The 17,244-nt window shown below is 35.0% G+C and overlaps 3 protein-coding genes across 3 annotated transcripts; 1 reads left to right on the top strand and 2 right to left on the bottom strand.

Annotated features, from left to right (window-relative positions):
* Positions 1-3,104: 3,104 nt before the first annotated feature.
* LOC107816717 (uncharacterized) lies at positions 3,105-3,847 on the bottom strand. Its single transcript, XM_016642463.2, has 2 exons — positions 3,341-3,847; positions 3,105-3,203 (listed from the first exon to the last, which is right to left on the bottom strand). Exons 1-2 carry the CDS (start codon positions 3,845-3,847, stop codon positions 3,105-3,107), a joined length of 606 nt encoding a protein of 201 aa, XP_016497949.2.
* Positions 3,848-3,889: 42 nt separating this feature from the next.
* Positions 3,890-5,743, bottom strand: LOC107816716 (uncharacterized). Its single transcript, XM_075224543.1, has 4 exons — positions 5,398-5,743; positions 4,884-5,088; positions 4,112-4,662; positions 3,890-3,951 (listed from the first exon to the last, which is right to left on the bottom strand). The coding sequence occupies exons 1-4, from the start codon at positions 5,741-5,743 to the stop codon at positions 3,890-3,892; spliced, it is 1,164 nt and encodes a 387-aa protein (XP_075080644.1).
* A 6,181-nt stretch (positions 5,744-11,924) lies between these two features.
* On the top strand, positions 11,925-13,626 carry LOC107771238 (heavy metal-associated isoprenylated plant protein 23-like). Its single transcript, XM_016590582.2, has 2 exons — positions 11,925-12,410; positions 13,226-13,626. Exons 1-2 carry the CDS (start codon positions 12,251-12,253, stop codon positions 13,522-13,524), a joined length of 459 nt encoding a protein of 152 aa, XP_016446068.1. The 5' UTR covers positions 11,925-12,250; the 3' UTR covers positions 13,525-13,626.
* The last annotated feature ends 3,618 nt before the right edge of the window (positions 13,627-17,244 follow it).

The raw sequence follows: 17,244 nt of genomic DNA, 5'->3' as shown, positions 1-17,244 counted from the left end.
TTGCTCTATTTTCCCCATTTTTACCTCTTTATGCTTCGTTATCCGTGTTTTATGTGATCGAGTTGGTTGGTTTGCATTCGAAGTAGATTTGGTAATAAATGGGACAATTAGTCTCTTTTGAGAAGGCTTAAGTTGGAAAAGTCAACCGGATGTTGACTTATATGTTAGAGCACTCGGATGTGAGTTCCGATGGTTCGGTTAGCTTTGAGAGCTGATTTATGACTTAGGAGTGCGATCGAAATTGGTTTTGGAGGTCCGGTGTAGAATTAGGCTTGAATTGGCGAAGTTAGTATTTTGACGATTTCCGGTTGATAGATGAGATTTTGATCCCAGGGTCGGAATGGAATTCCGAGAGTTGATGTAGCTTCGTTATGTCATTTGGGATGTGTGTGCAAAATTTCAGGTCATTCGGACGTGGTTTGGTTGGGTTTTTGATCAAAAGCGTATTTCGGAAGATTTTAGGAAACGTGGGCTTGAATTCGATGAGTTTGGGCAATTTAATGTTGTTTGAGGTGTTTTGATGATTGGAACAAGTTTGAATAAGGTAATTTCGGATGGTTAACGGGAAGATTCTTGGACTTAAGAGAATTCAGAAATTTCTGCTTCTGGTGTTTTCGCACCTGCGGCTTGGGAACCGCAGGTGCGGTGCCGCACGTGCGAGCGAGGAGTCCGCATATACGAAAGTTGGCCTAGCGAGTAGTTTCCGCAGAAGCGGTCAATGGGGCCGCATTTGTGAAGCCGCAGATACAGAAGTGCTGTCGCAGAAGCAACTTTTGGATTTTAATGAGAAACCGCAGAAGCGGTTGGTTAGACCGCAAATGCGGTGGAGGGGTCGCAGATGCGAAAACCCCTGGGCAAAATGTATATATGTTCCTCCTTCGCGATTTCTGAAGGGTTTAACCATTTTAACTTCGGATTGAGGGCTTTTGGGCGATTTTGAAGAGAGATTTCAAGAGAACTTGGGTAAGGTAAAGATTTTGGACCTAAAACACACTTCTATGGTAATATTTGATGGATTGGGACTGAAATTTAAGAGATTAAAGGACTAAAAATGGAGGTTTAGGGCTTGAGTTTAAGAAAGCTTAAATTGAGGATTTGAGGGGTCAATTGAACTCCGATTCTTGTGATTTTGATATGTATGAACTCGTGGGGAGATGAGGAATCTAAAGATGTAAAAATTTCTGAGTTACGAGAAGTGGGCCCGGGGCTCGGGTTTTTGCTAATTTCGGGATTTTCGATATTTTTCGATTATTTTCGCTTGGGTTTTGTTCCCTTAGCATGTTGTGATGTATTCGTTTTGATTTTGGATAGATTCGACGCGCGTGGAGGCCGATACGAGGGGCAAAGGCATCGCGAGCTAGAGTTGTAGTCGGTTCGAGGTGAGTAATGATTGTAAATAATGTCCTGAGGGTTTGAAACCCTAGATTGCACATCGTAGTGCTATATTGAGGTGAGAAACACTCTTGATGATGAGCGTGGGGTCGTTACTATTGGGGATTGTGACTTGGTCCGTCCCGATTGATGATTTTACCGCGCATTTGACTGAAACTTGTTTGTTATCATAATGTTTTGGTTGATTGCCATATTTGGGCTTCGTGCCAATTATTTGAATCCTCGGGGGATTTTTATCATTGTTTTCCTCACTGTTTTGACTTATTATTTGAACTTAGTCCTGTTGGTATCTACTATTTTACGAACTCAGCCGTTTTTACTCAGATTTGAAACTTAAATGATATTTCTAAATGATGTTTTGGGCTGAGAACTACTGTGTTACTAATGCCCGAGGGGCTTGTGATGATTTTTAGCTTGAGTGAGGCCGAGGACCATATGTGAGTATATGCCCAGTGATATGAGGCCGAGGGCCTAAGATACTTTATATGCCACGAGGTGGCTTGAGTGATGTGAGGCCGAGTGCCAAGTGATGTGAGGCCGAATGCCGAGAGATGATGCCACGAGGTGGCTTGATATAGCGCTTAGGCCGTAAGGGGACCCTCCGGAGTCTGCACACCCACAGTGAGCGCGGGTACCCATCATGATCTGAGATTGAGCCTGAGGGGCTGATATTGTACTGAGAGTGAACCCGAGGGGCTGATACTGTTCTGAGTGATTGTTACTATGCCCGAGGGGCGGATTTCTACTTGTTATTTACCTGCTAAATTACCTGTTTTATTTGGTTAAACGGAATTTCATTTGACTTCTTCATGGATTTACTACTTTAAGTGATTTTACTGCTTGATATAGAATTGCTTTGTGCATTTACGTGTTTTCTTGCTTTCAGCCATTATTTCTATTTATTACTCACTGGGTCAGAGTACTCACATTACTCCCTGCACCGTGTGTGCAGATTCAAGCATCGCAGAGTCCACTCCTGAGTGCTGATCTTCCCAGTCCAGGCAGTGTTTCCGAAGACCATGAGGTAGCTGTTGGTGTCCGCAGCCCCCGTGCCTCCCTTATCTTACTATTATCATGTTCTTGAACTTCTGTATCGGATTTCATATCTAGTAGACTGGTATCCGAATTTATTAGTTGCTCATGACTTGTGACACCCCGGTTTGGACTATGTCGGGATGGTTTCTACTATTGTTATCATTATTTTTGTAAATTATGGTTATTATATCATGTTTTAGAACTATTTATGGTATTTAACTGTTTAAAAGAGGTGTTCCGTTTTGGTCTGGCTGTCCTTGTCTTCACGAAAGGCGCCATCACGACCGAGTTCGGGGTTAGGGTCGTGACATTCTGTTAACTACATAAAATTTTATTTTCATTCTGGGTGCATTCTTGCAAGATCTTTTGTTGTTCCCTTCTCCTCCGCAGTTGCCTCATGAAACCTTGTACTTCTTTGAATTTATTTCATCATATGTTTTGTATCTTTCTTTTTGAGGTCTTCATGGCTGCCTTTTCCCTCCTTGAGGTGGATTTACTACTTCTTCAGTTATATGTTATGGCATATTCCATTTGCTCTTATCTGGCAGCGGATTTACTGGTATTTCATACGTATGCAAGAGGTTCTCCCTTGTGTAAAAAGGAGAACAATATTCTTCAAAAGACTCATACCTTTGTCTTAAAGCAGCCATAGCATGTGGACAAGGTAGTTCATCAAGCTAGAATTGCCCACAACCACATTTCTTGTTTTCAAGACAAACAATATAGCGCCTCACACCATCTATTACTGTATGGATGTAGTCTGTTGAAGCACTCACCTACGAGTACATTACAAACAAAAAAACAATTCATATATGGTTAAAATCAAGCTATATACGAAATATCTACGAAATATCTTCAAAAAATCTACATTGTGCTGTTTATGAATTTGATTCAATAAATAATCAGATCTTACTCTAAGCTTGTGTGACAATGTTCTGTTGTCATCTAACTCTTTGTTGAATTTGTATCCAAGGTATGTGAATGTACCCTTTGCTTTCAATAATTTTTCTTTCGTCCAACGTTCAAGAAGGGTCCTCATATACTCTAATAGTTCTACTATCGGCAGCTCTCTTGCATATTTTGTTGCAGCATTCAACGACTCTGCAATGTTTGATATTATAGTCCAAGTTCTGTTCACCGTAGCATATACTCGAGACCATCTATGATATCCAATATCGTATAAGTATGTTTTAACACAGGGGTCAATCTCCTCAATCTTTGACATCTTTTCATTAAATTCATCAAGTGTGTATGACCGCGCCGTGACAAAGTATAATTCACTTAGCTTAAGATGTCCCTTCTTGAACTTTGCCAGTATATTTGTCCAAATATGCCACATGCAAGAATAATGTGGCATGCCGAGATAAACAATAGATGTTGCCTTCAAGATACTCTCATTTCGATCCGAAACAACACACATATTTGGTCTTTCACCATACGCGAGCTTGAATTGCTCAAAAAATCACTTCCATAATGCGTCATTCTCTGAATCAATAACAGCATATGCCAGTGGTAATATAGTACCTACATTATGTGGCAAGAAGCAATTAATTGGCTGCAGTAAAAATGCAGAAGAAGACATATATATACAAAATATAATTATTTTATAATATATCTACAATTAATCTACAAATACTACAAAAAAATACAAGCTACAATATTTCTACAAATAAAACTTTAGTACCTGCTGCATCCATTGTACTGGCTATTAGCATTATTCTCCTGTATGATGACTTTAAAAAGGTTCCATCAACTACTACAACTGGCCTACAATATTCCCAACCACTGATTGACGTACAAATCACAACAAATACATACAAGAAGCAGTCATCTTCTGTCTTCTTCAATCTAACTACAGACCCCAGATAAGTCTTCTCTAGAATATACAAATAACTAGGCAATTTGTTGTAGGAGTCAACAGGATAACCTCTCAAAAACTGTAAAGCTTTTTCCTTTGCTCTCCAGGCTTGCATGTAGGTTAGATTCACGTCGTGTTCAGACAACATGTCAAGTTGAATGTCTTTTGGGGTATAAATTGTCTTAGGATCAGAATATTTTGGAATAACCATGCTACCAACTACCATGGCAGTGGGTTTGCGTTGTATGGATGTATTGTCCATTAAAGAGCATGTGTGCTGGTTGTCGAAATTTCTGACCTTGAACATTGCAGAATCATTTATACTAGTTGCCTTGAAGTGCCATGTACAGTTTTCACTAACACATATCAGCCAGTAGCTACAAAATAAATACATTTTAAACAATGGGTTAAAATTTAGATTTAAAAAAGAACCTGTTGTAGCTTAAAGAATCACATTATACATTATAAATACAACATAACTACAATTCAACTACAATTCTATTAAACATTATCACAAGGAAAACTGAAGAACTAAAAAATTACAAATAAACTATAAAATTAGAAAAATAATAATCTTTGTCTATTCATATGTTCATACCTTCTAGCACTAGATCTTTTAACCCTGAATTGGAACTTGTGCATGACAGAATAGTGCTTCATTGCAGTTGCAATTGTTTCCTTGTCTTGGTATACTTGTCCTACTTCAATAGAACTTGGTGTACTATCTGTTATTATCATAATTTCATATTCCTCTATAACGGGAGATATTGGCATATCAAGTAACTTTAGTATTCCAGACGAACCTGCATGAAAATAAATATAAATATTGTTATCACCAGTTTGTAGAAAATTTGTAGATAATTTGTAGAAAGGTTGAAATTCAGTATTTCATATTAATTTTTCAAATTTTTTGTAGTTTTAATGTAGAATAAATGTAATATATATATATATATATATATATATATATATATATATATATATATATATATATATATATATGTGTGTGTGTGTGTGTGTGTGTGTGTGTGTGTGTGTGTGTGTGTGTGTGTGTAGATAATTTGTAGTTCATTTACAAATTACCAGAATTTCATAGAAAAAATAACATCACACACCTGCAACTGTGTTCTCATTTGTGATACTCAATTCCATATTGAAATCGCGAACAGTTATACATAGCGGATATGATCCTAAGTTTTTGTTTTCCTTTTTCGTCTCCATGTATACACGAACACTCATATCGTTCCTAATTTCCATTGGAGGACAATGCTCGTTGACAATGTATTTGATTTCTATAATTTTTTCGGATGTATCAATCATTAATTGATGTGCTATTGTAGAAATCAATAGACTGTAACTCGCATCGTCATCGACTACAATGCCATCGACCTCGAATTCTCTAAATCGACCAAAGTTATCCCAATTCCCATTCAATTGTAGCATAATTGGTATTTTAGCCATAATTGCTTTTGTTGCAAAAGAATTGTAGAAGATTTTGTCGATTTTGATTTGTGAAATCAGAGAAAAAGTTGAAACAGAGTCTATCTCTAAAACAGAGTACGGAAATTTCGTAACGAAGTCGACGATAGTTATTACTGTGCGTGATTTGCGTTGTGGAAGATCTGGAAAATATTAAATTCCCCTTTTTTAGCACGCCTAAATAAGGAATCCTACAGCTACAATGATTCTGTATTTAATACATTATATATATTATGTAGAAATACTATTAGCATGAAGGGTAATATGCAAACTATGAACATATTTGGTAATATAGTTTCCTATATGGTATAGGAACGAAAATTTCCCAATAAAAATCTCTTACGCATCAAAATTGGTAAAAATAGTATGGGCTCACCATTTTCCGGATTGGTAATCGAAAAATAGCCAGCGTTTGTGAAGTTATTGAAAAATAGCCACTGCTTTGCTGAAATACGGAAAGTTCCAGCATAAATATGCGGAATTATGGAGCTCCTGCGTATAAACATCCAACATATTATGTTGGAACTCCAGCACACAGAAAGTTCCAGCATAATATGCGGGATTATGAAGCTCAAGTATATAAACTTCCAGCATATTATGATGGAACTCCAACACATTATAAAATTATGCTGGAAGCTCATATGTAAAAAATTGGAACTTCAGTATTTATCCTAGAATATTTCTGAATTTTTAAGAGTATTTTTGTTCGGATTTTATCTTTACATAAAAAAAGTGGCTAAATTTCAAATAATTTTAAAATTGTGGCTATTTTTCCGTTACAAATTATAAATATGGCTATTTCTGATTTTTACTCGAAATTTTTGGTACTCTCAAATTTAACAATGGTGAATCAGGCCTCTTGATAGGCCACGTCTTATTCAAATATGGCAGTACAATTTCCTTTTTATCTTCTTCTTCTTCTGCTACATCGTCAATATATACTTGCTTATGATTCTTCATTATTGTTTTCCTCTTCTTCTTCTTTCAGTAAATTAAATATATAAAAGAAAAGACTGAATTGTAAAATTAAATTAAATATACTACATAATACATTGTAAAATGATTCAGTGTTCAACACCAATGGTTGTTCGTTGGTTGATTTATTTATTGCCATTGGTCAAGTTGGTATTTTTCAGCCAAGACCTATTTTTAGAATGGTATTACCTCACTTTCCTAAAATCTAATGTCATGTCAGTTACAAAATAATCCAAAGAAATTTTTTACAAAATAATTCATGTCAAAGTTGTGTGATGGCAATTCAAATGGTTGTTTTCCTGGGAAGTGAAAAATATATCATATTTGTGCAAATCATCTATTGGGCTGAGTCTGTCTGCTAAAAGAGAATTTCATCAAATTACTTTTATTGACGAAATTTAATCCACTAAATAAGGGGAAATGTAGGTATACCCGATTTTGGGATACCATTATAGTTATACCCATATTATATAAAAATTTGCAAACTTACCCCCTCCGGAATACATATACACGTCTGAAGTTTTAAAAATTAGCGTTTAAAGTTGTCGAAGTGCAAACTTCAGACGAATGGGGTGTGAAGTTTTTCTGTTGTATAGTGCGAACTTCGGACAAATTAGGATGATGCTACAAATTTCGGTGTGGGGCTCATCACAATGTAAACTTCAGAAAAATTGAGCCTGATGTTAGCTCATCGAAGTGCAAATTTTAGACAATTAGGCCTAAAGTTCTTCTGCTTCGAACAAATTAGTCTGAAGATTGCATTGCCGCACACATACTAAAACTTTGTTTGAATCTATCTCTATTCAGCCATGCAATAAAAATTTTCGGCTCCTAAGAGCATGATAAAGTTGTTTTTGTATGATTTATATATAAGTTACGAGTTCGGACCGTAAAAATAGCCACTAACATTTGTGTTAGGATATGTTGTCCACATCAACCCTTGGGGTCTGGTTCTTCCTCGCATCTTGCATAAATATATGATATTTTATGTATTTGACTGCCCTTTCCCTTTTTTAGACCACATTCTTGGAATGGTATTTCTTCAGTTAAATATTACAAGTGCTAAAGCGCCTCTCTCTTTGATATTTCCAAGCCATAGTACTGCCCATAACTCTTGTACCAAAATTGTGCGCACACGTAGTCTTACTTAATGTGCTTGGACTTCAAAGAAGTGCTTAAAAACAAATGGCCAAATCTAGCAACCTTTTGTGATATTATTATTTCATATCAATGAGTGGGTTTGGAGAGTTTTGGACTTACTATAGCCACAGACATTAGGAAAATGGGGCTTTTGTTTGGTCAAGAAAAAAGGAATTATTAGAGGCGTAATGAATGAACAGCTCGATGTATAAAGTATTTCATATTCATATAAAGTTTGGGGAAGAATGGTAGGATATAATGTAGATAGCCTACTCAATAGCGGAGTCAAGAATTTCATTGAGGTAGGTCAAAATATAAAGAAATAAACTCATCAGAAGTCAAGAGGTGTGTGTTTGGGTTGATACAGTCAAACCTCTCTACACTAACCTAGTTTGTTCCGAATATTTTTGAATGTTATAGCGAAGTGCTGTTATAGAGAACATATATTATAACATAACATAACATAAAAATTGGTTCCGGAAAAACTCACTTTTATAATAAAATATTGTTATACAGTCAAACCTCTATACAACAGCCCCGTTTGTTCATAATATTTTTGGATGTTATAGTTAAGTGTTGTTATAGAGAACATATATTATAACATAACATAAAAATTGGTTCCGAAAAACTAGGCTTTTATAGTAAAGTGTTGTTATATAAGATGATGTTATAGAGAGGTCTGACTGTATATGGATGCTGTTATAGAGAGGTCTGACTGTACATATTAAAAAAAAATACCAAGCTACACAGTATAATTTTCTGGCAAAGGGTGTCGGTTGACACCCTTTGGTGCATGTGGCTCCGTCACTAAACCTACCTTAACGCAAATATTAATGATTGCTTCCACGGCTCAAACCTGTGACTTATTGATCACATGAAGATAATTTTACTCTTGATTCGAGGTCCCCTATCTCCAATGGAGGGGTGCATAATTGGGGCTCCCCCTCTCTTTCTATTCCATTCTCAAAAGCTTCTCCTTTTCCCTATGAATATAAATTTGTACATATTACTTGGCAGCTTGGAATATTTTTACACAATTATTAGTGTACGTTTACTCCACTTATTATCTTTTGCCGATCACCAATCAATGATTCTATTAAATGTTACTTATAATTGATTTTTAATTAAATGACCTAATAGTGTAAAAATATTCACTGTCAATATAAACTCTTTATATAAATACAAAAATTTTATTTTTGTCTTTTACTCATTTCAGGATCGCTTTATATCAAGACCATATTACGAAGTTTCCATCTTATAATCACATGCATATAATCCTAAAATACTATTATCTCCTTTCTTTTGGAAATATGAAAGGAGAATTTTTAAATTATTAAGGTTGTTGATCTAACTGTACTTTACTAAAAATAAATTAATAAAATAATGCCCAGCTTCATTCCAGTTCATATGGTCATACCAAACGCGTCAAAGGAAAATAATTAACAACTGTCATTACTTAAATTATTTTCAGCGTATTAACCCAAAAAAGGGGAAAACGATATATTCTGTTAATGAATTTCCAAAGTGTGGAATAAAATGGCGTTTCTTGTTTGAGGGAAATATTCGAGAAAAAATTATTGTACTATTTTTAATATTATTTTCTTTTAACTTTTTTCCATCATCTATTTTTCTGTTGAATACCACTTAATAATGTTTATCTATAGCATATTATATTAATAGATTCATTCAAAATATCATAGTCAATGCATTTTCCTATATGGTTGATATATATCATCAAACAGTAAAATTAAGAACATAAAGTAAATTATGAAATTAATTAAGTTAGAATTTATCGGGGAAGGAGGTATAATTTCTTTAAGTTAGAGAAATTTTGACAGTGAACACGGTCCTCTTTAATAGATCTTATACAATATGAATTCGAATTAGTCAAGACCCTAAAGGATCGTTTGGTAGGGGAACAAGTTATCTCGGAATTATAATGACGGGTTTATAATATGGAGATTAAATAGTGACGGAATTATTTTGCGGATATATTTTTATTGATAAATGTTTCGTCCATTAATGCCATTGGTCGTCAAAAGGGGCACGAACAGCCTTAAAGAATTGTTCCTTGTCCCAGAGATCTTCGAGCCTTGGCATTTCGAATCCCGTTGAATGGCTGTGGTTCCGGGACTGAAGTATGGAGTCGCCAGCGCAAAGGAAGAAGTTAATCAATCAGAATTGAGACAGGGAAGAGAGGTGAAAGAGAGATTTTCGAGCCTGCAAGCAGCAAGCAACAACGGCTTTTCAGCCGTTGCGCGCTAGCTTGTAGTTTAGGGGTATAGTAGGGGTGCCCCTTTCTCAAACTTTTCTATAATATAAGGTATTTGGAACCCTAGTTTTGGAGTTTTCCCCAACCAACCTATACCTTACTAATAAAAAGGGGCTTTGTTATTATAGTATTTTATTGTAATTCAGAAATTATTATTCCGCCCTCAATATGGGATAATATCATACCACAATTATAGTATAAATTAATTTTAGAATTATTAATCTCGAATTCAAAAATTTAACAAAATGCAAAATAAATTAATTTATATTTAAATTCATGTAATCTAAACGTACACTAATAATTGTGTAAAAATATTCCAAGCTGTCAAATAATATGTACAAATTTATATTCATATTGAAAAGGAGAAGCTTTTGAGAATGGAATAGAAAGAGAGGGGGAGCCCCAATTATGCACCCCTCCATTAGTGATAGGGGACCTTGAAGCAATAGTAAAATTATTTTTATGTGATCAATAAGTCATAGGTTCGAGTCGTGGAAGCAATTATTAATGTTTGCATTTACTGCCAGTGGCGGAGCCACATGCACCAAAGGGGTGTCAACCGACACCCCTTCGCCGGAAAATTACACTGTGCTTGGTATTTTTTTTTAATATGTACAGTCAGACCTCTCTATAACAGCATCCATATACAGTCAGAACTTTCTATAACGATATCCTATATAACAACACTTTACTATAAAAACCTAATTTTTTCGAAACCAATTTTTATATTATGTTATAATATATATTCTCTATAACATCACTTAACTGTAACATTCAAAAATAAATTTAGGGAAAAATAGAAATCTGAAGGTGATGCAACCCCAGCTGTTTTGATGAAAGTGGTATGTGACACGTGTCTAAGTTCAACCTCGAAACGTGGAAGCTACTCTTTCTATTATTGGTGGTTTGCCTCTCTAATCATAGAGTTTGGCCCACATTTTGTTGCAACCTTTCATCAGGTTTATTTTGAATTTTCATGTGCATTTGTCCTTTTCCTTTTCTTTTTACCGAGTCAAATTTAATTTTGCTTTTCGTTCTTTTTTTTTTTTAGCGCCGTTGCTTCTTTTTTTTTTTCTTCCCTGTTAACTAGTTCGTACTCCGTCCATTTTAATTTATACAGGAATAATTTGACTAGATATAAAATTTAAATATTATTATTTCAAATATTATTAAAATAGGTGAAAAATATTATTCACTTCGTTTCAACAAAAGAATAAAGAGGATTAGAGTATGAGAGCCAAATCTTCTTTTCACTCAAAATCAGAAGAGCTAATATGTACTCTTTCAAGGATAATTACTTCTAGGCAAATCTCTTGGTTGTCTCTGTACTCCTACATTCTTTATCACTGAACCATCATTTAGGGGCTTTAATTGGTGAACCGGGTTGTTTCCTTCTCTTCATAATATTATTTATGGAATTTACATAATAAGAAGATAGATACGAAGTCCTATAATTACAACTTCACAACTAAAAAAATTTCAACATTTCATGAAAAAATTTAATATCAACCATTATTTTTAAAATTCTCTAAATAATAATACTCTTATAAAGTGAAATTGTGGGTTACAAAATATTACTATAATATTGTATCTCATTATTCCTTTATGATACAGACCGCGTTTTCTCTTCTTTAAATCAAAAGTAAGATACTACTAGTGCATATATTTAGTTTAAACAAATAAAATATAAATCCATGCTTGCATGAGCAATTGAGCTCCTTATAATATAAAGCTCATGTTTAGTTGTTGGTGTGTGTGTGTGGTTGGGGGGGCGGGGGGGACTTTCTTTTTCCTCCCATGTGTTCAGAAGAAAAGGCCTATAAGTAGACCTGTGTAAAGAAAAATATCAAATTTAGGAGAGTAACCTTAGAAACCATTTTCTTTCTCTTTTTTTGTTCTAAGGCAAGTAAAGATTACATTATTGGAGGGAATTTTAATTACTTGGCCTTAGAAAAACCTTCTCTTTGGGGGTTTTCTTTGCTAAAAATTTTGTTTTAAGCATAGGAAAAAAGTTTCTAGTATTCACTTTCTTGTTCTAAACTTGTGATAATTAGTTAATTACTTAGCTTGTTTGATAATAAAGTTAAAAAAACAAAGAAAATATGGGACTTATAGGAACTTTGGAGTATATTTCTGATATGATGAGCAGTAGTCATAAGTCTAAGAAGAAGAAGAAGCAGTTTCAGACTGTGGAGCTCAAAGTTAGAATGGATTGTGATGGCTGTGAGCTTAAAGTCAAGAAAGCTTTGTCTTCATTAAGTGGTAAGAATTTAAATAATATAGCTAGTATGCTATAATATTTGATGTTTTTGTTATTTTCCTACATTAGAGTCTCATCTTCTTCACAACATTGGCATGTATATAGATGGCAACCGGTGCAGCGCGAGGCGGATGCGGGGCAGCTTTTATCTTAACCTGCAAAATTTCAAACCGTCCCCGCCCCGCACCACCCCATATAGTATTTGCACCCACGTTCACCCACTCCGTATCAACACTCGTGTCCACCCGTCGTCCACCGTCCCGCATAGCATTTGCACTCGCGTTCACCAACCCATATTAACACCCGCGTCCACCCACCCGCATATGATGTATATAGGGGTTGAATTTTCTCACGTTCAAATTGCTATACTATGCATCTTTGATAAAAGTTGATCTTTGTTTTTATTAACTTCATGAGTTTAAGGTCTATACAACATGCACAAATTATTTATATAATCAGATAACTTACATAATTATTATATTGTATATACAATATATGATACGTATTACTCCCTCCACCCGAGAAATTTTATTTTGTTTTGTTTGATTGGTCATGAAGATTAAGAAAGAGAAAAAATATTGAAATCTACGGTCTAAAATCTGTGACTATATGTCATCTTAAAATATATATTATTTCTACATATAAAAAGATGTTATATTTTTTTTAGGATAAACTAAAAAGAAAAGAGTGTTACATAAATTGAAATGCGATAAAGTAATACCTAATTTGTAGCCGGATAAAATTGTTAACTGTAATTAACTTGCTATAATAAATTAAATTACAATAAGTAATTAAATAATTTCTGTAATGTTTGCAGGAGTTAAATCAGTAGAGATAAACAGAAAACAGCAAAAGGTGACAGTAACAGGATATGTGGAAGCAAATAAAGTGTTAAAGAAGGCAAAGTCAACAGGGAAGAAGTCTGAAATTTGGCCCTATGTGCCCTACAATTTAGTGGCTCAGCCCTATGCTGCAGCAGCTTATGACAAGAAAGCTCCTCCTGGTTATGTTAGAAGGGTTGAGAACCCAACCATTGGAACAATTTCCACATTTGAGGACCCTGCTTATGTGACCATGTTCAGTGATGACAACCCTAATGCTTGTTCCATAATGTAACGACAACGATAAATGTACCTCAAATTCCGTGAAAATTAAGATCAACTATATGAATTCTTATTGTTTATGTCGCTCAGTTTCAAATTCGATGGAATTTTTATATGACGATGGTATATGTTCAGTTTGCATGCGCTATATTAACTATTTCATTGAATAACTTCTACCTTCCAGAAAGTATGAAAGCTTGTAGGGGAATAGGGTTTGATAAGTGAGATAAGGGAAATTTTTTGTAGGTGGTAGTGCATTGTTGGCAGATAGTCGTGAGTTTCTCCTAAGCTTACCAATAGTACTATTCCTGTATTTTCTTATTCCTAATTTGTTATTATTACATATTATGTCATTCGCTTCTGTTACCATATTACCTTGTTGTTGCTATTGTTTGTTGTTCGTTGTGGGCCGATAATTTATTGGAAACAACCTCTCTATCTTTACAAGGTAGGAATAAGGTGTGTGTACGCATTACCCTCTCCAGACCTACTTGTAGAATTACCCTGGTTTTGTTATTGTTGTTTTTGGTAGTGCATGGTGATTTTTTGGATACATTCTTGGCTGAATACATACGGATTCTGACACTTAAAGTTGGCATGAATTTTCATTTAGACACCTAAACTTAAGGGTGTTCCTATTGAGCACTTATACTACCCAAAACTTATTCCAATTAAGTACTTCTTTGACAATTAGCCAAACTTACAAAGTTTGTGTAATGCACTCGATGCTGACGTGGCGAATAACGAATAAAAAAAAGACATATATCATTTTGAGTTAAAAAAAGGGAAAAACTATGTTAAATCTATTTAATAAACAAAATAAAAATAACATTCTCAAGAAGAAAAGAAAAACTTAATTTACACCCAAGAAAGAATACATTTTAAAAACAAATGACACATTTGTTCTGGAAATCAGTGTTCTTGGTGTTCTTCACTATCATCATGTGTGTTCTTGTTCCAATCATGATTTTAATCCAAATTTTTAAGAGAAACTCCTCCAAATTTGTTATAACTTCAGCTAAAGATTCCCTACAACGACCCAAAGACAACCCCAACTTTCATCAAATTAAGTAACCCATTTTAAGCCTTTAAGTTTTTTAAAAACCCCATTAATGGTGTTTTGATTTTAAATGAAGAACTCGGACTCATTTCAGTTTTAATCAATAGGGACAATTGTTGGTTCAGACTTTTCAACTAAATCAATGGTGGAGGCACAACAATGGTAAAAGTGGAGGAAGCAATGGTGGAAATGGTGGTGGAGAGAAAGAAGAAGAAGAAGAAGGAGGAGGAGAAGGAGGAGGGAAAAAAAGAAAGTTTTTTTTTTTTTTTTTGGCTCTTCACGTGCTTATATTGGGTAAAACTCACTTTATGTGCCAACTTAGCAAGAAGTGCTTAATTGGAATAAGTTTCGGGCAGCATAAATGCTCAATAGGAACACCCTTAAGTTTAGGCGTCTAAATGAAAAATCGTGCCAACTTTAAGTGTCTCTGTATGTATTCAGCCTAAATTCTTTGGTGATTGGAACTGGTTGATGAGTTTAGAATTGGTTGTTGTAGAAAACCTACTTTTAGAATTATAAAATGTTGTTTGGAACGTTTCCCTTTTCTGTCAAATACATGGAATGGTACTATATTACTACAATGTGGTGGTTATGGTTTTCTTTTGATGATATATACTAGGTGGGATGATGATGAAGAAGATTTTCCTCTCACGTCGTACACAGCTGTTCATAACATTCCCTCAAGCAATTAAAGAAGTTTGTTTGAGTTGAGATGCTCCTATATATCAATAATGCAAAATTATTTGCGCTATTAATAAAAAAAGGACAACTCAATACACTAAGCTTTATTATGTGCCAGGTCTAAGATAGAATCGGACTATATTGAATATTATGTACGCAACTTATACGTTATCTATGCTCACGACTTTTGAAACCATAATCTCCTAGCTATACAACAACAACTTTTATCGTTGCGGGGCACACCTCATTTACAATATTGATGTATACATTCAATCGGAAACTATATTTCAAACAACTGGCCCCAATGCCCACGTTTTGGGTGATCTTTCTTGGGTTAGGTGGAGTTTCCAAAAGGGGAGGGGAACTTGTTAGGCTTCCTTCGGCACTAAAAGCGAAAAAAGGCAATGACTAATGATACACTTGAATGAAAACTAGAAGAGTCATAAACTGCTTAATGTTATTAGAACAAATTGCGAGGCGAGAGAATAATAAGTGTGTACCTGTTAACGCAATGGAAGAATAGTTGAATTCACTATCAAAAAAAAGATAGCACCAAGCTCAGCTTCGATTCACTAGAAAACAGAGTTTGATCCACGAACTAGATATTCTCTTTTGCTTTGTGTGTTTGTTCGTATAGAGAATGAGAGCACATGTTCTCTGTCCATGGAGAAGAAGGACGAGGGAATTTTTCAATCCTCAATCCTAGATAAAGCAGTTGATGTTTTAACTTCAATACCACACAAGGGCGGAGGGGGGAGGGAAGTGATTTGGGTGGTGTCCAATTTTTCGCTTAAACTGATTATGAAAGGACCTGGTTCTTCTAAGTGTTCCTTAACCTACTACTGCTGAAATAATAAATGCGGAAAGTAAGGAACACAAGTATTTTACGTGAAAAACACCTGGCTCAAAAGGTGAAAAAACTACGACCTACTTCTCAGTAGGATTTTCCCAAACTCTCCACTAAATCACTGGGCCAAAAACTACATTTACAAAACACTTTTGTAAACCTAGGATTCGCTCTAATCCCGTTGTGGCAAACAACCTCTAACTGTTGCGACAACTTCAAGTTAACTTTAACTTGAATACTCTGAATACCTATTACAATTGGCTCTAGATAAAGCTGAAAGGTACAATATGAAAATACCTACTACAATTGAACTAGAATAAAAGACAGACTCTTGGAACTGGTTCTTCTATCTGCTTCATGTAGCTTCAGGTTTGCACACTTGAATCACAAACGAACTGCTTGTAAAATGTCTTGCTATTTTTCTCTCAATTCACGTTTAACTTTTGCGTTTGTGCGTACCTGTAAAATTAGAACATCCTACAATATACAGAGTTAGTAGATTAAGAAATAACTAGAGTTCTAGTTGATCTCAACTTTTAACTCCTCCCTTATCTTGAATAGTGTTCTCTTTGATCAAGGAGTCCTTCTCTTTATAACTTATGCAACCTTTTCGATCAGAAGATATTAATTATACCAAGTTGAACTTATCTCCTTCACGTGCATCCCACATGCTCGAATTTGCTCGTGTCTATGCACACAAGAGATGGACACGGTTTATGCCTGAGCTTTCTTTGTCAATCTTCAAAACAATCCTTCACTTGGGCCAACAAATTTCCCCTTTTTGAAACCATAATCTTCTAGTCATATTGCGGCAACTTTTATCGTTGCAGGGTTACGCCTCAATTACATTATTGATGTATACATGCAATCGGAAACTATATTTCAAACAACTGGCCCCAGTACCCACGTTTTGGGTGATCTTTCTTGGGTTTGGTGTAGTTTCCAAAAGGGAAGGGGGAGAAATTATTAGGCTTTCTTCAGTACTAAAAGCGAAAAAAGGCAATGACTAATAATACAGTTTAATGAAAACTAGAAGAGTGATCAACTGTTTAATGTTGTTAATTAGAACAAATTGCGAGGCAAGAACAATAATTGTGTACCTGTTAACGCAACGAAAAAATCGTTGAACTCACCACACACACAAA

The sequence above is a fragment of the Nicotiana tabacum genome, chromosome 11, assembly GCF_000715075.1.
Source record: "Nicotiana tabacum cultivar K326 chromosome 11, ASM71507v2, whole genome shotgun sequence".
NCBI classification, from domain to species: domain Eukaryota; kingdom Viridiplantae; phylum Streptophyta; class Magnoliopsida; order Solanales; family Solanaceae; genus Nicotiana; species Nicotiana tabacum.
The sequence above is the reverse complement of the archived record's forward strand: the minus strand, read 5'-3'. Positions and strand labels throughout refer to the sequence as shown.

Bases quoted from the DNA above. Each gene is read 5' to 3' on its own strand.
- LOC107771238 (XM_016590582.2), top strand. From the start codon at position 12,251: ATGGGACTTATAGGAACTTTGGAGTATATTTCTGATATGATGAGCAGT. The intron at 12,411-13,225 runs GTAAGAATTTAA...TAATGTTTGCAG, and splicing joins AGCTTTGTCTTCATTAAGTG to GAGTTAAATCAGTAGAGATA.
- LOC107816716 (XM_075224543.1), bottom strand. From the start codon at position 5,743: ATGGCTAAAATACCAATTATGCTACAATTGAATGGGAATTGGGATAAC. The intron at 5,089-5,397 runs GTGTGTGATGTT...ATTTTCATGCAG, and splicing joins AAATGAGAACACAGTTGCAG to GTTCGTCTGGAATACTAAAG. The intron at 4,663-4,883 runs GTATGAACATAT...TTTATTTTGTAG, and splicing joins AAAAGATCTAGTGCTAGAAG to CTACTGGCTGATATGTGTTA.
- LOC107816717 (XM_016642463.2), bottom strand. From the start codon at position 3,847: ATGTGTGTTGTTTCGGATCGAAATGAGAGTATCTTGAAGGCAACATCT. The intron at 3,204-3,340 runs GTAAGATCTGAT...ATGTACTCGTAG, and splicing joins CATTGTCACACAAGCTTAGA to GTGAGTGCTTCAACAGACTA.